The sequence below is a fragment of the Bufo bufo genome, chromosome 3, assembly GCF_905171765.1.
Source record: "Bufo bufo chromosome 3, aBufBuf1.1, whole genome shotgun sequence".
Classification (NCBI taxonomy): domain Eukaryota; kingdom Metazoa; phylum Chordata; class Amphibia; order Anura; family Bufonidae; genus Bufo; species Bufo bufo.
Genome location: NC_053391.1, coordinates 79,471,365 through 79,494,209, shown reverse-complemented (window position 1 = coordinate 79,494,209; position 22,845 = coordinate 79,471,365). Strand labels below are relative to the sequence as shown.

Sequence of the window (22,845 nt, the reverse complement as noted above, 5' to 3'; positions counted from 1 at the left end):
ATTTTTTCTTGAATTATTTTGGTCTTTGTTGAACACAAATACTAACACAAGTAACATTTTAGAAACAGATTTTCCCCAATTTCCTGTGAGGATACACATACTATGAGCATCAGATACTCCAGCATTTTGTAATGTTTTGCTGATGTTGTGTAGACTTACTTCCAAATCTGATGTCGGAGCGCCAAGAGTCCATATTTTGCTGGAATATTCTATTGGGGTACTTGTAGATGGTTTAACGGTATGAAAGTAGAATGAGCGAGAGAAATCAGAAGCAGAGGCTGCCTGTGGTTGCATTATTGAAGATGGAGTAAATACTCTTGCTGTTGGCATACAGGAATCCTGCAACATTGGAGAAGAAAATATACTGTACTTATGCGAAATATATTCAGGTTAATTCAGAAAAACTCAGAACCCCACATAGGCCTGCGAGCATGACTTTCCAGGAGTCACTCATACTGACCAGCTCACTCCAAAATGCAAGAGTTTTCAAAACAACTTCAGCCTTTGTGATTTTCTGGGGTATAGATACGCCTTCATTTTTTAGGTATGTAGCAATGATGTCACGGAGAACTTTTCTACGGTTTAAGAGCTCGTAGGCACTCTGACTGTTCTGTAGTATTGCATCAATGGCTCCTAAAAGTAAATCAAAGGCACAAACTTTAAGGAGGTATTCCAGGCTAAGGACACACCAATATAAAAGATTCATATATCTCTCAGGTATATACCAGTTATGTACAGAGACAGTGTTTCTCAATTATGTACTTTGGCAATATACTGTTATATACTTTACATATAACATACATAACCATTATGTAAGGAATGCCCCAGCATCTCACCTGCCTTTGTGCGCACTGTAGATTTCTTCGTGGTCACAGTGCCAGCCAAGGAGAGTAGGGGCTGTACACATTTTGTTTTTGCTTCACGCCAAGCGCATACGTTTGAACACATTAAAGAAACATATTGCTTGTCGTTCTAGGGTTGTTTCAATACAAAAAATTGTATTCGGTTTCGATACCATAAAAAAGTCTTGCGATACTCGATACCATTCGATACCACACAAAAAAAAGCTGCATGCATTCCGCATTTTATGGAACGTCTGGCCCATAATAGAACAGTCCTATCCTATTTTTTGGGGGGACAAAGTGACTAAAAAAACTAAATTGTGAATCGCGCAGTTTTTCTTTTTTTTTCTTTTACAGTGTTCACCGCATAAGAGAGATGTTTTTTATATTTTGGACTTTTTCAGGATGTGGCGATATGTAATATTTTATTTATTTATTGTTTATATAGTTTATATGTAAAATTGGGAAAGGGGGTGATTTATACTATTTTGATGTATTTTTGTCACTTTTTTTACAGTTTATTTAATAACTATTTCCCCTCTTAGGGGTAGAACCTGGGATCTTTTAATCCCTTGTCCTATTCACCCTAATAGATCTCTATTAGGGTGAATAGGATTTTACACTGTCTCTGCTGCCCTGTGCATAGTGCACACAGCAGCAGGGAGCTTACCATGGCAGCCAGGGCTTCAGTAGCGTCCTGGCTGCCATGGTAACCGATCAGAGCCCCAGGATTACACTACTGGGGCTCTAAACACAACTGCCACTGCCACCAATGAGAGGAGATGAGGGGACTCTGTGGCCACTGCCACCAACGATTTTAATACTGTGGAGGAAGGGGGGGGTCACTGCACCACCAATGTTTTTAATACTGTCAGAGCCAGGGTGCCGGCAATGTGTTTCTGCCGCTTGTATTTGTAATGTATTAAATGTTAGTTATCATTGGTGGTGCAGTGGCCACAGCCCCTCCCCTCCTCCGCCTCTCTGCGCTCTCATTGGTGGCAGTGGCAGCAGCAGCACAGGGGGAGGGAGAGACTGCTTCCTTCTCCCCATGCTGCTGAGGGAACATGGCTGCACTGATCGCAGCGAGATCTATATTCTCTGATACTGGGCTGTGCAGTAGCACAGCCTAGTATCGATTAAAGGCAAATCCCGGTATCGTATCAATACCGGGACAAAAGTATCGACTGGGTATCAAAAGTTCGATACCCGAAACAACCCTATGCCGTTCCCATAGATGGTAATTGGGAAAATGTAGGTCAAAAGATGTGACATTTTGACTTTTTTTAAGGATAAAATAGTGTAGCACAGGGATGCCCAACCTGTGGCACTCCAGCTGTTGCAGAACTACAACTACCAGCAGACCCAGGCAGTCTACAGCTATCAGTCTACAGCAGGCCATGGTGGGATTTGTAGTTTTAAAACAGCTGGGGGGCCGCAGGTTGAGCATCCCTGGTGTAGCATATCAAGCTATTCTGTTCTGCAAAAATAAATAATATTTTTTTATTATTTTTTTTTTTTTAAACTTTTTTTTTAACTTTCCATGTAACATATATACTGTACATATATATAAAAGGATCCACCATTAACTGTAGGTGATATCACAGCTTATCTACTCTCTCCTGACTTCTGAACAGGTCACAGAGCACACCTAGAAAAATCTCCTGTTATGTCGGCGGCCCGTGCCCACTGTCATCCTGTTCCTCCAAGCGAGCACAGGCGCAGCTCCACTCACCATCATGCTGCTGTCCCGGCAGTCTGGACCTGCTGGAATTCCTCTGCTTTCCAGCAGTGAGCCTGGCTGCTGGGAATTTCAGTTCCCCTGCAGGTCACCACCTTTTTTCTGCCAGCCAGGCCTATCCATCCTGCCCGTAGGGTGCACACAAACTAATTCTACAAACTGTAATGCCAGCCCATGGCTGGTCACCTGTAGGTAGTTAAGGCACCTTTCCTATAGGTTGTCTTGTTTATTAGTTCCTACAAGGGTGTGCTATATCTGTTTGTCTGCCTGTGTACTGACTTTGGCCTATGTTCCGGATTCTGACTCTTCGCTGCCTGACCTGACCCTCAGTTCCTCACACCAGTGTCTCTGATCCCAGTGGGTCAGTTATCCGGGACTACTCCAAGAGGTAGTGGCCTGGTGGCAACCTTACAGCGAACTTCAGATCCCCGTATTGTGGTTAAAGGGTGAAAACCAGAGGACTGCCAGGATAACTCCATTAGGAGTAGCCCAAAGTCAAATCTGTTGACACAGTGGTTTCAAACCGACTGCAGTCACATCTCCCACAGAAGTCAGTGAGGTCAGATCCTCAGGTATATATCCTTGCTTTCCTATTAAATCCTTCTGCCCTTCAGCTCTCTTGTCTGGCTGGAATACTGGCTCTGCTTTGCTCTGTTATGGGAACTTGTTTCTCAGGAGGTAAACCCTCTCCTGGTTGCAACCTCTGAGCTTGCTTTGCTCAGGAACCTCAGGCAGGCTAGACTGCACTCACTAGCCTCCTGGACTACTATCCTCCCCTTTCCTGTCTGGACCTTACTATATATACTAGGGGTTCCCTAGCTCCCTCTACTGTCTAGGAGGAGGAACTATACCCTAACAGGCCTGATACAGGAAATAAACAGGAAAATCACATAAAACATCCTATAAAATACAATGACCATATTGACCCATGTGTAGTGCCCACAATTACCTAGTGGGACACTACAAATGTGGCTGCTTTCAAAGAATGGTAAGTCTTGACATATTTTAAGCCTAGAGGCCAGAGTGAAAACTGCATGATATTAGGGTTCCTTTTAAAATACAGGGTGATTCAAAAAGGATGCTGCAAAAGTAAAGGCCTGTAGTTAAAATAGACAAATTATGTGCTTGAAAAACAAAAGCTGTGCCTGTGATTAGTTGCAATGAGTAATAAAGTAAAATATATATATTTGTACCGTGTTAGCCACTAAATAGAAGATGAAAACCGATTGAGATTCCTCAGTGGTTGATACTATTTAATGGCTAGCTGAAAAAATGATGACAAAATTGTAAGCTTTCAAGGCTACTTGGGGCTCTTCGTTAGGAGTCTCTTAAGACAGTATCTGAAGATTAACATATTTATACACCAAAGTACATAGGAATAATGAGTAGTGATGAGCGGAAGGAGTCATATTCGAATTTGCGATATTTCGTGAATATTTTGTACAATATTCGGCGAATATTTGAGAATTCGAATATTCGTTATATTCTACGATTTTTTTACTTGAAAAATCGACAAGGTAATGATAGCGTAATATGCGAATTTTCGTAATGCGAATTTTTGTAATGCAAATTTTTATCGCAAATTTTTCAATTGCTGAGCAAAAACATGATTCCTCCCTGCTTCTTGTTTGTGAGCCAATTAGTCATAGCACTATATCGAATATATTCGTTTTTTTCGAATATTCGTAATATTCTAAAACAAGAATATATAGCAATACAGCGAATATTCCAAAAAAAACACGAATGTACAGGAATTTAGCTAATATAGTGCTATAATCTTTTTTTTTCAATAGTTGAAATTTTTTTCCAATCTGAACTTCAGATGAGAAAAATATTATTATTAGACAAAGAAGATTATAGCACTACATTAGCTAAATTGCTCTATATTCGTTTTTTCGAATATTCGCTATATTGCTATATATTCTTGTTTTAGAATATTCCGAATATTTGAAAAAAAAAATTATATTTGTTTTTTCGAATATTCGTAATATTCTAAAACAAGAATATATAGCAATATAACGAATATTCAAAAAAAAACTAACAGACCAATTTAGCTAATAAGATAAGATGCCTTTATTGTCACTATATTAGCTAAATTGCTATATATTCTTGTTTTAGAATATTACGAATATTCGAAAAAACTAATATATTCGATATAGTGCTATATATATTAGTTTTTTAGAATATTCATAATTTTTCCTATTTAAAGTCATGATTCCTCCCTGCTTCTTGCTTGTGGGCCAATGAGTCATCATCTTTTCATCAACCACTGAAGAATCTCAATCTTTTTTCAATGGGCAACAAAGTTTTCTTTTAGACAGTTTTTATGAATCCGCCCCTTCGAGTACAAGTTAGTTTAACCCCCCTTTTATTGTAGATTTCTAATTTGTGCCGGGAGTAAATATAGGCAGCGCACAACTCAGGGAACACAAGTGCATTTTGAACACCTTAAGTAACGTAACTAATAAATCCTGGCATAGAACATGAGTACTCTGTAACCTGTCACGAACCGGAGACTCTGAACAAGACTCCGGGACGTCAGGAACGACCGAAATACTAGAGACAATGAAACGAACAGGAAACCCCAATGTACTGCTACCAAGCAGCGGGAGTAACCCACTGTGCCACTGACTAGCCATACTGTGGTGGGGGGGGAGTGTACTTCACTAGAGCCTCTGATGGTAAGGATAGACTAACCGTCAGTAGTTGCCAGGGGCGACTCCAGAGCATAAACCAGCCAGTGGCAGAAGGAACTGAAAACCTGAAGGTACCAAAGGTACCAGCAGTACGTTGAGCAGGCAAAGACAGGGCATGGCAAATAAACAGAAACATCAATGCAGAACAAGGAATACCACACAGAAACATGGACAGACATGAACGGCAGAAGGGACCCCAAGGGTCAGTAGCAAGGGGCGAACACATGATAACCAGGAACAGAACAAACAAGACTGACCATGAGACTCCACGCTCACAGGCTGAAATAGCCAGTTAATGAGCGCACCTGCAAGGACACACCCACAGAACATCAGAGGGGAGTTAACCTTTTCATAACCAAATGGGATGTACTACAAGCAGGTCAGAGGTAACAGAAACCGCAGTACCACATGTTGCCAATAGCAACAGTCCAGAAATACCCTCTAGGAGATCATACTGCCAAGAGGAGAGAAAAGTACACGGATTGCGCACACCACCGAACTGCCGCCAGCATGTAGCCCCGAGCAACCAGCCTCCACAGGCGGCAACCTGCAGCCGATATGCTCGGGAACGTGCAGCCAGACGACACAGCAACACAGTCACAGTCAGGCAACACATAACATAACCATATGCTATGCCAGGATTAGCTGAGCGGAGCTGCTCCTGCCTGTGCCTGCTTCGCTAAGCTAAAAGTCCTGCATGTCAGCTCTTAGCTTAGCGAGGACCTCGGTGGGGGGGGGATCATGGGCAGGAGTAGCAATGTGTGCTTCTGCCCGTACTCCATGTGCTAAGGCCCCCTTTATAAACTGTAGAACTGAGAAGTCAGCGGTGTACAGAAAAGTGGATTTTAAGTGCACAGGGAAAAGTGCGCTTTAGGGAGTCTATTAAAAATACAAAAAGTATTATTAGGGCATTTAGGACATTTTACCAAAAACTTTATCAAAAGTTTAGTTACTTTTTAAGAACTAGTAACATTTTCCCCCTTTTGTGTTCCAGTAGTCATAATTTTTTTTAAATTTTTCTTCAATTTAGCTGTGTGAGACTTTGAATTTTGTAGGAAGAGCTGAAATCTTCTTTCACTGTCAACTGCTATCACTTCCAACCCAATTTACAGTCGTGGCCAAAAGTTTTGAGAATGACACAAATATTAGTTTTCACAAAGTTTGCTGCTAAACTGCTTTTAGATCTTTGTCTCAGTTGTTTCTGTGATGTAGTGAAATATAATTACACGCACTTCATACGTTTCAAAGGCTTTTGTCGACAATTACATGACATTTATGCAAAGAGTCAGTATTTGCAGTGTTGGCCCTTCTTTTTCAGGACCTCTGCAATTCGACTGGGCATGCTCTCAATCAACTTCTGGGCCAATTCCTGACTGATAGCAACCCATTCTTTCATAATGACTTCTTGGAGTTTGTCAGAATTAGTGGGTTTTTGTTTGTCCACCCGCCTCTTGAGGATTGACCACAAGTTCTCAATGGGATTAAGATCTGGGGAGTTTCCAGGCCATGGACCCAAAATGTCAACGTTTTGGTCCCTGAGCAACTTAGTTATCACTTTTGCCTTATGGCACGGTGCTCCATCATGCTGGAAAATGCATTGTTCTTCACCAAACTGTTGTTGGATTGTTGGAAGAAGTTGCTGTTGGATGGTGTTTTGGTACCATTCTTTATTCATGGCTGTGTTTTTGGGCAAAATTGTGAGTGAGCCCACTCCCTTGGATGAGAAGCAACCCCACACATGAATGGTCTCAGGATGCTTTACTGTTGGCATGACATAGGACTGATGGTAGCGCTCACCTTTTCTTCTCCGGACAAGCCTTTTTCCAGATGCCCCAAACAATCGGAAAGAGGCTTCATTGGAGATTATGACTTTGCCTCAGTCCTCAGCAGTCCATTCACCATACTTTCTGCAGAAGATCAATCTGTCCCTGGTGTTTTTTTTGGAGAGAAGTGGCTTCTTTGCTGCCCTTCTTGACACCAGGCCATCTTCCAAAAGTCTTCGCCTCACTGTGCGTGCAGATGCGCTCACACCTGCCTGCTGCCATTCCTGAGCAAGCTCTGCACTGGTGGCACTCCGATCCCGCAGCTGAATCCTCTTTAGGAGACGATCCTGGCGCTTGCTGGACTTTCTTGGACGCCATGAAGCCTTCTTAACAAGAATTGAACCTCTTTCCTTGAAGTTCTTGATGATCCTATAAATTGTTGATTGACGTGCAATCTTAGTAGCCACAATATCCTTGCCTATGAAGCCATTTTTATGCAACGCAATGATGGCTGCACGCGTTTCTTTGCAGGCCACCATGGTTAACAATGGAAGAACAATGATTTCAAGCATCACCCTCCTTTTAACATGTCAAGTCTGACATTTTAACCCAATCAGCCTGACATAATGATCTCCAGCCTTGTGCTCGTCAACATTCTCCCCTGAGTTAACAAGACGATTACTGAAATGATCTCAGCATGTCCTTTAATGACAGCAATGAAATGCAGTGGAAAGGTTTTTTTGGGATTAAGTTAATTTTCATGGCAAAGAAGGACTACGCAATTCATCTGATTACTCTTCATAACATTCTGGAGTATATGCAAATTGGTATTATAAAAACTTAAGCAGCAACTTTTCCAATTTCCAATATTTATGTAATTCTCAAAACTTTTGGCCACGACTGTACATTTGTGCTATAAAGGCAAAACTTGGATAGATAGTATGTGTGTTAGAAAATTTGTTATGTTCGCTCAGTTATGAATACCGGAGCTATAATTTCGCACCGTTCTTTTTGCATCACCCTGTAGAGATTATACAACATGTAAAAAAAAATAAAAAAAACACTAAATGTTGTAAGAAAGAAATAAGTTTAACATAAAAACCTGATTTAAAGAGGTAATTTTCTGATGAAACATTCCCTTTAAAAAAAGATATAAAAAAAGTCGTATACCTGAAATTTTCTATGCATTTCTATGCTTTTTCATGTACGCTTATCATATACTCTAAGCATACATTAAAAGCATCATATAAACAGCCTCCCTGTGGTGTCCAGAAACTGCCTTTCAACGCCCACTCTTTTCCATGCACTCATCCCCATGATCCCAGTATCCTAGTATTATTGAGATTATTTTTATATAGAAAGCAACCAAAATTTTTAGGACCTTTAAAGGAACACTTTCATCAGAAAAGAATGTTTTAACTCAATATTCATAGAAAACAAAAAAAATTATACATTTTTACTGTTTTTCGTTTTCATTTTGGGAATTAAATACAAAATATTGTCCTCCAATAGCAGTCACCACAAATGATAAGAATCAGGACTCTATATATACAGTTGTGTTCAAAATAATAGCAGTCAGACATCACTAACCTGATCAATCACTGTTTTTGGTAGAAATTATATTTCTACATGGCAAATAATTCACTAGCAGGTGTAGTAGAGTATTAGAAATCCAACAGACCCAACAGTCATGACATGCATGCTGCTGATTATGTGTAATTGAATCACTAATTGAAAGGGGCATGTTCAAAATAATAGCAGTGTGGAGTTCAATGAGTGAGGTCATTCATTCTTTGAAGAATAGGTGCCAATTATTGCCCTTATTTAAGGAAGGAAGGCAGCAAATGTTGTACATGCTGGTTACAGTGCATTTCTCTCTGAAATTCTGAGGAAACTGGGTTGTTCCAGACATTGTTCAGAAGAACAGAGCACCTTAATTAAAAAGTTCTTATCACAGATGTGATATTACAGCCAGACCAACAGTTCAGGAGCTTTAACAGCTTGCGAGCTGTCAGTATTGCTGAGGTCAGTGATAGCAGCAGCAGTCACTGGTCTCACCATCTATAGATGTGTGCCCTCCCCTTCCTGCACTCTGTATATGGGGATATGTGACCCCCACCACTGCATACAGAGATCTGTGACCCCCTGAGCTGGTCTGAGGAGCTCCTCCAGGGAGGCACATCATGGTGAACAGGTTAGAAAAATGATATATAGCCAGTACATGTCACATGATAGAAATACTTCATGGTTTGGGCCAGTGCTTTAAGTGGGCCAAAAGAGGTGCCGGTACTCTATTAGGCGCCGGTGCTCCCCCCCCCTGCACATCAGACCCCCCCATCACACACATATATATTAGTTCCTCTATGTACCAGTACAGTACCCCCCCCACCACCGCACATTCGTTCCTCTCTGTACCAGTACCCCCCTGCACATCAGACCCCCCCCCCCACTCATCACACACACACACACATTAATTCCTCTCTGTACCAGTACCCCCCTGCCAGGGGGGTACTGGTACAGAGAGGAATTAATGTGTGTGTGTGATGAGGGGGGGGTCTGATGTGCAGGGGGGTACTGGTTCAGAGAGGAACGAATGTGCGGTGGTGGGGGGGGGGGGTACTGGTACATAGAGGAACTAATATATATGTGTGTGATGGGGGGTCTGATGTGCAGAGGGGTACTGGTACAGAGAGGCACTAATGTGTGGTGGTGGGGGGGGGGGGGGGTACTGGTAAAGAGAGGAACTAATGTGTGTGATGAGGGGGGGGGGTCTGATGTGCAGGGGGGTACTGGTACAGAGAGGAACGAATGTGCGGTGGTGGGGGGGGGGTCCTGGTACATAGAGGAACTAATATATACGTGTGTGATGGGGGGGTCTGATGTGCAGGGGCCCCCTACACATCAGACCCACCCATCAGACACATATATATTAGTTCCTCTATGTACCAGTACCCCCCCCCCCCACCACCGCACATTCGTTCCTCTCTGTACCAGTACCCCCCTGCACATCAGACCCCCCCCCCCCCCTCATCACACACATTAATTCCTCTCTGTACCAGTACCCCCCTGCCAGGGGGGGGGGGGGGTACTGGTACAGAGAGGAACTAATGTGTGTGGGGGGAGGGGGGGTGCCTGTCACTCACCAGTACTCTTCAGAAGTTGGATTCCAAAGCAAAGTCGATGTTCTTTGCTGCACCGTCCGACTCCTGACTCCAAGGAGGACCAGTCACTGGTCGCCGCACTGATCGCTCCTCAGTCACAGGCGCGCGGGAAGGAGTTGACGTCACCTAACGTGAGGTCAACTCCCTGCCTGCGCCAGCCTGAGCCGTACTCTGCAACGACCCGCCCCCCTCCACTAGCTGCCCAGCCAACGACATTAGGGAGGAGATACTGCCAGCTCTCCGCTGCGCTCCGGTACCGGAAACCCACGTACTGGGCGCACGGAGAGGTGCTGGTACTCTCCAGGGCAATTTTTGGAAGTGGCGGTACTGAGTACCGCCGCGTTCCGGCCCACTTCAAGCACTGGTTTGGGCTATTGTCTAGGGCACTTTGGATTTTTGATACTTAGGGTGGCCAACTCCTTTAAGTAGTAAGAACCATATTTTATACCATTTTGTGCACGTTTATGTATGTCTCTTATTTATTTTAATTTTTGTAAGTACTGTACCTTTTTAGTGCATTAAAGCACATCTTTAATGGTTTTGCCTTATGCCCTGAATGAGCCCAGTAACCTCAATTTTTAACCCCTTAAGGACCAGACCATTTTTCACCTTAAGGACCAGGCCATTTTTTGCAAATCTGACATGTGGTGATAACTTTAAAACGCTTTTACTTATCTAGGCCATTCTGAGATTATTTTCTCGTCACATATTGTACTTCATGGTAAAATTGAATCAAAAAAATAAAAGAAAATAATAACAAAATTCTAAATTTACAAAAAATGTGGAAAAATGTGCAAATTTCTACATTTCAATTTCTCTACTTTTGTAATAGATAGCAATACCTCCAAAAATAGTTATTACTTTACATTCCCCATATGTCTACTTCATGTTTGGATCCTTTTGTGATTGCCATTTTATTTTTTGGGGACGTTACAAGGCTTAGTAGTTTAGAAGCAAATCTTGAAATGTTTCTGAAAAATTTCTAAAACCCACATTTTCAGGACCAGTTCAGGTCTGAAGTCACTTTGTGAGGCTTACATAATAGAAACCACCCAAAAATCACCCCATTTTACAAACTACACCCCTCAAGGTATTCAAAACTGATTTTACAAACTTTTTTAACCCTTTAGGTGTTCCACAAGAATTCATGGAAAATAGAGATAAAATTTCAAAATTTCACTTTTTTGGCCGATTTTCCATATTAATCCATTCTTTCCAGTTACAAATCAAGGGTTAACAGCCAAACAAAACTCAAAATTTTTGGCCCTGATTCTGTAGTCTACAGAAACACCCCATATGTGGTCGTAAACTGTTGTATGGGCACACGGCAGGGCGCAGAAGGAAAGGAACGCCATACGGTTTTTGGAAGGCAGATTTTGCTGGACTGGTTATTTGACACCATGTCCCATTTGAAGCCCCTCTGATGCACCCCTAGAGTAGAAACTCCAAAAAAGTGACCCCATTTTGGAAACTAAGGTGGCAGTTTTGTTGGTACTATTTTAGGGTACATATGATTTTTGGTTGCTCTATATTACACTTTTTGTGAGGCAAGCTGTTTTGGCACCCTTTTTATTTTTTGTTATTTACAATATTCATCTGACAGGTTAAATTATGTGGTACTTTTATAGAGCAGGTTGTCACGGACGCGACAGTACCAAATTTGGTTGTTTGTTTTTTGAAAAAAAAAAAAGATTTTGGGTGTCCCCACATTCTGAAAGCCGTAGTTTTATTTATTTTTTGGGTGACTGTCTTGTGTAGGGGCTAATTTTTTTTCGGGATGAGATGACGGTTTGATTGGTACTATTTTGTGGTGCATATGACTTTTTGATCGCTTGCTATTACACTTTTTGTGATATAAGGGGACAAAAAATTGCTTTTTTTACACCGTTTTCATAAAAAAAATTACAGTATTCACTTGAGGGGTTAGGTCATGTGATATTTTTATAGAGCAGGTTATTACAGACGTGGCGATACCTAATATGTAAACTTTTTTTATTTATGTAAGTTTTACACAGTGATTTGATTTTTGAAACAAAAAAAATCATGTTTTAGTGTCTCCATAGTCTGAGAGCCATAGTTTTTTCAGTTTTTGGGCGATTATCTTAGGTAGGGTATGATTTTTCAGGATGAGATGACGGTTTGATTGGCACTATTTTGGGGTGTGTATGACTTTTTGTTCGCTTGCTATTACACTTTTTGTGATGTAAGGTGACAAGCATTTTTGAAACAAAAAAAATAAAGTTTTAGTGTCTCCATATTCTTAACCATAGTTTTTTATTTTTAGGGATTGGTACTATTTTGGGGGGCATACGCCTTTTTGATCACTTGGTGTTGCACTTTTTGTGATGTAAGGTGACAAAAATAGCTTTTTTTTTTAAATCGTTTTTATTTTGATTTTTTATGCTATTTATCGGACAGGGTGGATCATGTGATATATTTATAGAGCCGGTCATTACGGACGCAGTGATACCTAATATGTGTGTTTTTTGTTTTTGTTCTGTTTTTTATTATAAAATAAGGGGAAAGGGCGTTTTTTTGTTCTTTTTTACTTTTTTCTTTTTTTTTTTCAAATATCTTTTTATTAAGTTTTGTGAGTCTCCATGCAGTATCATACAATTCGGTAGCATTACAATTGCTTCCATACCTTTTTTTACTTTATTAATGTTATTACTTAATTTTAATTTTATTAAAAACACTTTTTTTTTACTTTTATTTCCTTACTTTATTTCTGATGTTCACTTTTGGGGGTCTGATCCCCTCTGCAATCCATTGCAATACATCTGTATTGTAATGCATTGCCTGTTAGTGTATGACACTGAGTCATACACTAACAGGTTGCCTAGGAGACCCAGCCTGAGGCTGGATCTCCTCGGCTCACGTAGAAGGCAGATCCCGATGCCGTGCAAGGCATCGGGCTGCCTTCTGAGACATTGAGTCCCCGCCACAGCAGCGCGGGGACTCGATGGGCTCATTCAAACACAAAGCCCTTCTATGCCGCGGTCAGCGGCATAGAAGGGGTTGATCCGCAGCGATCGCTGATACGGGGGGTCACAGGACCCCCCTCGGCATTGTCCCAGGGTGCCTACTGATTGATTTCAGCAGGCGCCCAGTTCCGATCACCGCCCGCGGCGTGGCGGTGATCGGAAATATACAGGGCGTACAGGTGTCCTTAAGTACCGGGACATCAGGGCGTACCTGTACGCCCTATGTCCCCAAGAGGTTAAGTGTATGAATGCGGTTTGCTTTACCGTGTAGTTGCTATAAGTGTGGCCTGTGCTACTGTGGGCCTGCTTGCAAGTGGGGCGCTGTGTGGCTTTCTATGAGCCCCTAATTAATTGGTATTAGATGGAGGCAGCATGTTGGGGTGCATGATAGGCTGTGTCGGAGTGTGATCTGGGTTCAATCTGAGGCCTGTGTTTAGAGGTGCGAGAGATTGAGTGCGTGAAATAGATGGACCCTTGGCAGTTGTACCTCAAGCTCCCGTATGTGAAAATGGGCATGAGAGGGTGGGGACTTCAAAAAGTTGTGGCCATAATGACCCATGGCAGCTCCTGTTAAGGTGAGGTAGGGTAGTATCCTCAGAGACCCAAATCTGCTTATTAGGACAGGCAGCATAGCCTACAGTCACTATTTCCTGCGGAGGTTGATATCCCTGGTCAGGGACCACACTATAGTGCAGGGATGGCCAACCTGCGTCTCTCCAGCTGTTGCAAAACTACAACTCCCAGCATGCCCAGGCTGTCTACAGCTATCAGTCTACAACAGGGCGATCGCATAAAAACGCAGGTCAATTCAGACCTGCGGTTTTCTGCGTTTCCGGTCCATTCGGGGGTCCTGTGACCCGATGAACCGGAAAAAGACTGCGATCGGTGGCGTAATTATACACCACCTATCGCATTCCGAGGATTTGAAGAGGCGGTGCTGGCTCTGGTGCTGAATGCCGCTGTCCAGGGTGCTGATTGGTGCAGGGGAGAGAGGCGCGAAATTCAAACTTCCTGTGCTCCTCTCTCCCCTCCTCTTCCTGTCCAGCACCCTGACCGTGCAGCATCGTCCAGCACCAGCTCCTGTGTCCCCCTAATTGTTATCCATCACCCTCCTGCACCCATCGCCACCCATGTAGGTTAGGGTCAGTGAGGGAGAGGCACCGTTAGGCAGGGAAAGAAGGGAAAAGTAAGTTAGGAAAAAAAAAAAGAAAAAGTACTTTTATTCCAAACTTCCATCTATCCATCTAACCCTAACCCAGACCCCCCCCGCCACTTGCCCCCCCCCCCCCACCAGCCCCCCCACCGCCCACCAGCCTCCCCCCCCTCCACCAGCCTCCCCCCCTCACCACCTTTTCTGCGTGCGCTGACTGGCCGGCACTTTTTAGCGTCCGTCCACTGTTAGCGCATCGCCCGCCCCACCACCCCACCACCCCACCGACCGCTGATCAGCGTTGTACAGCTGATCAGCAAGTTTTAACTTTTTTTTTTCCTAACACTTGCCCATTTTTTTGCCTGGACTTTTTAGTACGCGAACACCCGTTGCCCCCACACACACGCACATATAATAAAGTTTGCCACACACGCACACCTACACGCACACACACCCATGGCCCGCCGGATGTTCTCGGCCGAGGAGGCATACGCCCAGATTGCCTCCGACTCTGAGAGCCCCAGTGAGGATGAGGATGACCCCAAATTCCTTTTATCATCCGCATCCTCCTCATCATCATCTGATGACGATGAGCCCCCAAGGCGGCGGAGACGCCGCCAGGCGGAGCCAGGGGCCCCACATGCTAGGGATCCTGTGGCCCACCCTAGTACGAGCCGTCCTGGGGTTCGTACTGGTTTCCCGGCCTACCAAATAAGTCCACCGGAGCCCCCTGCCGATGAACTTAGCTGGTGTCCCCCAGTGGACTTTGAGCCTGAGATTCCGGATTTTGCTGGCAATCCTGGAATACAGATTCCCACAGTGGGGTTTACTGAAATAGACTATTTTAGTTTTTTTTTCAGTAACCCACTGGTGAATCTGATGGTGGAGCAGACGAATCTGTACGCCCAACAGTTCGTCGCTCAAAACCCAGGCTCAGTTTTGGCTAGACCCGGTGGCTGGACGCCGGTCAGTGCAGCCGAAATGAGGACATTTTGGGGCCTCGTGCTACATATGGGTCTAGTCCAAAAACCTAGTGTCAGGCAATACTGGAGTGGGGACGTCCTATACCAGACCCCACTGTACAGTATGGTCATGACACGTCACCGGTTTGAGGCCATCCGGAAATGTTTGCATTATTCCGATAATGCAGCATGTCCACCCCGAGGTGATCCTGCCTATTACCGGCTGTATAAGATACGGCCGGTCATCGATCACTTTGGGGCCACATTTCAGCAGGCCTACGTACCTGGAAGGGAGGTCGCGGTTGATGAGTCTCTCGTTGCGTTCAAGGGGAGACTCAGTTTCCGCCAATATATTCCCACTAAGCGGGCGAGGTATGGCGTGAAGCTATACAAAATTTGTGAGAGTGCCTCAGGGTACACTTACAAATTTCGTGTGTACGAGGGGCGAGATTCCCGTATTCAACCCCCAGAATGTCCCCCCACTCTGGGTGTTAGCGGGAAACTCGTGTGGGACCTTATGTACCCACTGCTGGATAATGGTTACCACTTGTACGGGGATAACTTTTATACCAGCATTCCCTTGTTCAGGTCCCTTGCCGCCAGATCCACATTCGCTTGTGGGACCGTGCGGAAAAATCAACGCGGCCTCCCTGCCTACCCCCTCCAGGTACCTATCCCCAGGGGTGAGACCCGTGCACTTACCAGTGGAAACCTGTTGCTGGTCAGGTATAAGGACAAGAGGGATGTCCTTATGCTGTCCACAATCTACGGTAACAGCACCACCCCAGTCCCTGTGCGAGGTACCGCGGCAACGGTCCTCAAGCCCGATTGTATCGTCGACTACAATCGGTATATGGGAGGAGTTGATCTCTCTGATCAAGTCCTCACGCCATATAACGCCATGCGCAAAACCCGGGCATGGTACAAAAAAGTTGCGGTCTACTTGGTACAGGTTGCCATGTACAACTCTTTTGTACTATCCCGAAGCGCTGGCAGCACAGGGACATTCCTCCAATTCTATGAGGCAGTCCTCAAGGACCTGATCTTTTCGGACCGGGAAAGAGCAGGCCGGAGTACCTCGGGAACTGGAGGCGCCCGGATCGTCCCTGGCCAACACTTTCCAGGTGTGGTCCCCCATACTGGAAAAAAGGGACGAACCCAAAAAAAGTGCAGAGTGTGTCACAAGAGGGGGATACAGAAGGACACCACTACTCAATGTGACACGTGCCCCGATCATCCGGGCCTCTGCGTTATCAATTGCTTCAGGGAGTACCACACTTCCATGGAGTACAACATTTTTATAATCCCCAACAGTCCCCTAGAGAACATAAAACACTATGGCTCTCAGACTTTGAAGACACGGAAACAATTTTTCTTTCCCCAAAAAATATTAGTTTTAGTGCAGGCATCCTCAAACTGCGGCCCTCCAGATGTTGTAAAACTATAACTCCCAGCATGCCCAGACAACCTACAGCCATCAGCAGGGCATGGTGGGAATTGTAGTTTTACAACATCTGGAGGGCTGCAGTTTTAGGATGCCTGCTTAGTGTCTCCAAAGACTGAGAGCCATACATATTGGGCATCGTCGCATGCGTAAAAGTCGTCGCTATAAAAATAACTTTTGACCAAACGCCTCGGATGAACGGTGTTAAAAATATAAAATAAAAACTGTGCCAAAACACCCATTTTTGGGCAAAATTTCAATTTGAATCCATTTTGCCGGTAATAAAGCAAGGGTTAACAGCCAAACAAAACTAAATATTTATTGCCCCAATTCTGTAGTTTGCAGAAACACCCCATATGTGGTCGTAAATGGCTATATAGCCGCACGGCAGGGCATAGAACGAAGGAAACTCCATATGGTTTCTGGAAGGCAGATTTTGATGGACAGTTTTTTTTTTTGACACCATGTCCCATTAGAAGCCCCCCCTGATGCAGCCTAGACTAGAAACTCCAAAAAAGTGACCCCATCTAAGAAACTACACCCCTCAAGGTATTCAAAAGTTACTTTACAAACTATGTTAACCCTTTAGGTGTTCCACAAAACCAAATAGTGAATGTAGAAACAATTTTAGAATTAAATTTTTTTGTTACATTGCCTCAAAAAAGAGTAAGATAGAGCAACCAAAAATCAAATTTACCCCAAAAATAGTCCCAAAACAACAACCACCTTATCCCGTAGTTTCCTAGATGGGGTCACTTTTATGGAGTTTCTACCTTGGGAGGTTTCTATTATCTAAGCCACACAATATGACTTCAAACCTGAACTGGTCCATAAAAAGTGGGATTTTGAAGATTTCTGAAAAATTTCAAAATTTGCTTCTAAACTTCTAAGCCTTGTAACATCCCCAAAAAATAAAATATCATTCCCAAAATGCTACAAACATGAAGTAGACATATGGGGAATGTAAAGTCATCACAATTTTTGGGGGTATTACTATGTATTACAGAAGTAGAGAAACTGAAACTTTGAAATTTGCTAATTTTTCAAAATTTTGGGTAAAAAATTTATTTTTTATGCAAAAATTTTTTCTTTTTTGACCCAATTTTAGCAGTGTCATGAAGTACAATATGTGATGAGAAAACAGTCTCAGAACGGCCTGGGTAAGTCAAAGCGTTTTAAAGTTATGAGCACTTAAAGTGACACTGGTCAGATTTGCAAAAAATGGCCTGGTCCTTAAGGTGAAAAAGAGCCCGGTCCTTAAGGGGTTAATACAGAGGGGGCCATTATAATAATAGTACAGAGGGGGCATAATAATAACACAGAGGGGGGGCATAATAAGAATACAGAGGGGGTCATTATAATAATAATAATAAAGAGGAGACGGTCATAATATTATTATTATTATTATTATTATTATTGTCCCCTCTTTTTTATTATTATTATTATTATTATTATTATAATGACCCCCTCTGTATTATTATTATTATTATTATGATTATTATTATTAATAATACAGAGGCCATGCGAACGCTGACCTGACCTCGCCGCTTCGAGCGCCTCAAGCTGTGGACTCATGCCGGTAATCCTCTCCTAGCCTGCTGCCTCAGTTCCTCACCCTGTACTGGCGTCCCTCTATTTGCCTGCGGATTCGCTGCTCCTGCCTTGGCCCTGCGGTGGCATCCTCCCCCACCCGGACTGTGGTCGCAACAAACGGGAGGGGAGAAGGAAGCTTTGGTGTGCGCACTTGATCCCTGGATAACCGTCAAGGAAGCCAGAGGTTGGTGGTCTCAATGTGCTCCCTATGTTTGGGGGCTGTGCGGATAGTGCCGATGGGATAAGAGTGGAGTGGAGTGATAGATCTCCGTACAGGTGGATGGAGGCAGAAATTGTTTGGATCGCTCTGCATGATTGAACTGTATGGACTGTGGTGATAAGCCTATGCCATATTAGTAAAGAAGGGATGCGACATTGAAATCGAAAAGATATGAGCAATATGAGTGTTCGCTAGGTGATTTAAACCCTCCTCTATTTCATGCAATACCCCAGGGACACACAGACTTGTGGTGTTTGCTTTTCATTGTGGCAGCTGCACCAGTTGAGCTATCTGTGGTACCTCTGTGGGGAGGCCCGCCTGTGATGGGTGGGCAGTGACTTTCACATTCGGTGGAGCTGACACGTTTTCCCTCTGTCCTTTTTGGGGGTCTGGACCCGGCTGGGGCTTTGTGGATTGTATCATATCTGAGAGAGAGTGTCCAGAGGAATGAACCCTGAGTGGTAATTAGAACCCTGCTGGAGGACTACTCTCCGTTGTAAAACAGACAGCAGCATTACAAGTATCCCTGGGACACCGATCCTCCGAGTGAATGCCGAACGCTGAACGCCGCTTGCTTTGACCTGCTACTGCACTTCTGCTGGGACCGGCCGTGTGGTGCTCCGTTGCTGCAGAGCTGCTGGGCGCCGGGCGCTGGAGCTGCGCTCTGATTTGTGCTGCCAGGTTATCTCGGCTTGCCTGACCCATCTCGCTGTGATCAGCTGCTTTCTCTCTGGCTGCCTGGGAGGTGCTGGGTATCGGAGCTGGTAAGATACCGGGACTGGCCCCCCTGACAACCTCAGTTGCCAATTGGAAAATTCCTGGACACTTCGATATTGTTTGCTGAACTAGAGACACTAATCTTGCTTATGGGATATATAAATCTGAGCTTTAGTAACCTGTTAAGAGCTTGATTGGTTTTGTGCCATCCATAGTTATATGTCCGCTATTTAGTTGTGGGCATGTATATTCTATTCTTATCTGTGGGGGACTAACCAGCTAGCTCGCATCTATCACGGGTATCTGAAGTTTTTATATGGTTTCAGCATTTATCATTATTAGTATTTTCTGTATTTTTTTTATTTTTTTTGTTTATTTCTTTCTATGTACTTAATTGTACCCTCTTTCTATAGGGTTTTGCTAATTTATTGAGAGGTGGTGATCTGTATACATGAGATATCGCCGAGTGGGATTTTTGTAGGTAGACGCAATATATTGTTTTGTGTAAAAATGCCGCCAAAATACCGTAAATCCGGTGGTCTGACCTCCCCAAAAGGTGGTTCAGGGGGGAGCCCACAGGCTCGACTAGATAAGTTTTTGAAGTCACCACCACCTAAAACTAGAGGAGGGGTATTGAGATCCGGCCCACAGGCTGAGCTAGTCTCAGACAATGCGGACCGGTTGGCGCAGGGCTTATCAAAGACCGGTTTCTCTCATAGTGAAGGCTTTGAGAGTATAAATAATAAATTGCAGGATATACTGGGAGTGGTAAACGCCACTAGTACCTCGGTTGCAGAGTTGACTTCCTCTCTGGCGGTAGTACAAGGGGACGTTACTATAATAAGAGATGAAGTGACGAAGTTGAGAGTAAAGGTTAAGGAATTGGAGACCACAGTTAAATCTGTCACTGCAGAGAACGGGGTATTAAAGAACAGACTGGTAGAAGTAGATGAAGATCGTACCTGGTTAAGAAGGAAAGTGATAGAGTTGGAGGATAGATCCCGTAGATATAATCTTCGATTAGTAGGATTTCCAGAAGGGGTAGAACAGGATGATCCGTCAAAATTTATTCAGAAATGGTTGATAGAAAGTTTGGGGCCAGACTATGACGTAGCCTCCTTCTGTGTGGAAAGGGCCCACAGAATCCCTTTTAAAAAACCTCCTCCAGGTGCCCCCCCTAGGGCAATTCTAGCAAAATTTGTCTGTTCAAAAGACCGGGATTGGGTTCTTAGACGCAAAAGAGAAGTATCAGAAATTTATTTTGATGGTAACTTGATATTAATATTTCCGTACTTTTCCCGAGAGACTCAAAACAAAAGAAGATCTTTTTTTGAGGTTAAAAAAAAGGCTGATTTAAGCCAAAATTAAGTACTCAATGATATACCCTGCTAAATTAAGAGTAGTACACAATGATTCTGTTTGCTTTTTCCCCATACATGTCGAGGCAGCGCAATGGTTGGATTCTAGGGGTTTATGAAATAAAATGAAGAGGGGGTAAGGGGGGGAGGTTAATGAGGGGAGGTGGCGGGGGGGCGGTTTGGTGGAAGGAGAGAGGTTGATGGGTATTGTACAATGCCCTGTCAACCATGCAGGGGGGTTTTTTGGGGGTGGGTTTGAGGGAGGGATTGGCTGTCGTTCTCTCTTTCTTCGTGGCTGTGCGTGCCTCTCCGCTGAGAGGGGGCTATTTCCTTTTATTTCTTATGGTAGGTAACATTTTATGTTGGAATGTGAGAGGGCTGGGAGATAGAGTGAAGAGGACGGTGGTTTTTGATCTTGTGGTCCGTCATTTGCCTGCGATTGTGGCACTACTAGAAACCCATGCAATAGAAGATAGGATCTTTACATTGAAAAGGAAATGGGCTTCTTTTGAGTATCATGCCTGTTACTCTTCTTATGCAAGAGGTGTTAGTGTATATATTCATCGTGGGCTGGATTTCCAGCCACTAGATAGTATCATTGATAAAGAAGGGAGATATGTATTCCTCCATGGGTACTGGAAAGGGCAGGAGGTGATACTCGCCTTTATCTATGTCCCCCCGCCATTTAAACTAACGTTTTTTTCTCATCTAGCCCAATATATAATTACCAAAAATCAATGTGCCTTATTGGTGGCAGGTGATTTCAATGCAGTACTAGATCCTGAGTTGGATCGGTTCTCCTCTGCGTCCGGGCGCGGTCGCAGTGGATCTCCTTTGATCGCTGTGTGCCAAGAGCTGGCGCTGGTGGATATCTGGCGCCACCTCTATGGCAACAAAAAAATCTTTTCTTGCTTTAGCCAGTCATACGGGTCTATGTCCCGTATTGACTTGGCCTTCGCAAGTCGGGATCTGTGTGGCCGCGTCCTGAGGATGAGGTATGAAACGCACAGAATTTCGGACCACTCCCCAATTCTGATTACGTTTACGGAGGATCTACCCTCCGGAAGAACTTTTAAATTGAACCCGCATTGGTTTGAGGTGATAGGGGAGCAGTCCCGAGTAGATCAGGATATTCAGGAATTTTGGGGCTTCAACGTTGGTTCGACACACATACACTTTGTGTGGGACGCGTTGAAGGCCCATATTCGGGGTTTGTACTTTAATAAGATCCATAGATTTAGAAAGGAAGCACGACGAAGGGAGAAAGAACTCACAGACTTAATAAGGAGCTTACGTGCCGCATTGATTGGTTGCCATAGTGAGCAACTCATCACCCAAATAAAGGAGGCTAATTTTCAGCTTAAGACACTTTTATATAAAAAGGCACAACACAAGCTTCTATTTCAGGGCCAAAATCGTTTTTGCGAGTCTGGTAAAACAGGCAGGTTTTTGGCTCGTTTGGTGGCCAATCAGAGAGAGGACACTACTATAAAAGAAATTAGGAATTCACAGGGAATTGGAGTGAGATCAGCAGAGGAGATTAGAGAGGAATTCGTGAAATATTACTCTATTCTATACAAATCTGAGTCTATGGTTAGTCGCTCTGACATTGATTACTATCTTCAACAACTGTCGCTCTCCCAGCTATCTATTGAAGCCAGAAAAATGTTGGATTCCCCCATTCTTTTGGAGGAACTTCAGGCGATTCTCCCGGCCCTAAAGTATAGTTCATCTCCCGGTTTAGATGGTCTGCCATTTGAAATCTATAGGTATCATGCTAAATCACTCTTGCCTATCCTTCTTCGGGTTTTTAATGAATCCTGTGCATTCGGTTCTTTACCCCCTTCATTTAGAGAAGCCGTGATTGTTATGGTCCTGAAGAAGGATAAGGACCCATGCGATGTGGGGTCATATAGACCTATATCGCTCCTAAATACCGACTATAAGATTTTCGCAAAAATCCTGGCTACTCGCTTGAAGAGGGTTATAGCCGGTCTGGTGCATCCTGATCAGACGGGCTTTATCCCGGGTCGCCAAATACACACGAGTATATATAGGGTTTATCTGAATCTGTCTGTAGGGGGCAGTGTGGACCACTCCGTCCTGTCATTAGACGCCGCAAGGGCGTTTGACAGGATGGAGTGGTCTTTTCTTTGGGGTACAATGTCTTGCTTTGGTTTTGGGAAACCATTTTTGGAAATGACTCAAATGCTATAT

General features: G+C 43.8%; 1 protein-coding gene across 3 annotated transcripts in view; it reads right to left on the bottom strand.

Moving 5' to 3' along the window:
* Window positions 1-22,845, bottom strand: part of LOC120994584 — a 74,857-nt gene that overhangs the window by 47,257 nt on the left and 4,755 nt on the right. For all 3 annotated transcript variants that reach the window (XM_040423256.1, XM_040423254.1, XM_040423255.1), the window contains exons 2-3: window positions 461-633; window positions 160-339 (exon numbers count right to left, since the gene is read on the bottom strand). In XM_040423256.1, coding sequence (XP_040279190.1) covers window positions 160-339; window positions 461-633 — 353 coding nt within the window. The remainder of the gene's footprint in view (window positions 1-159; window positions 340-460; window positions 634-22,845) is intronic.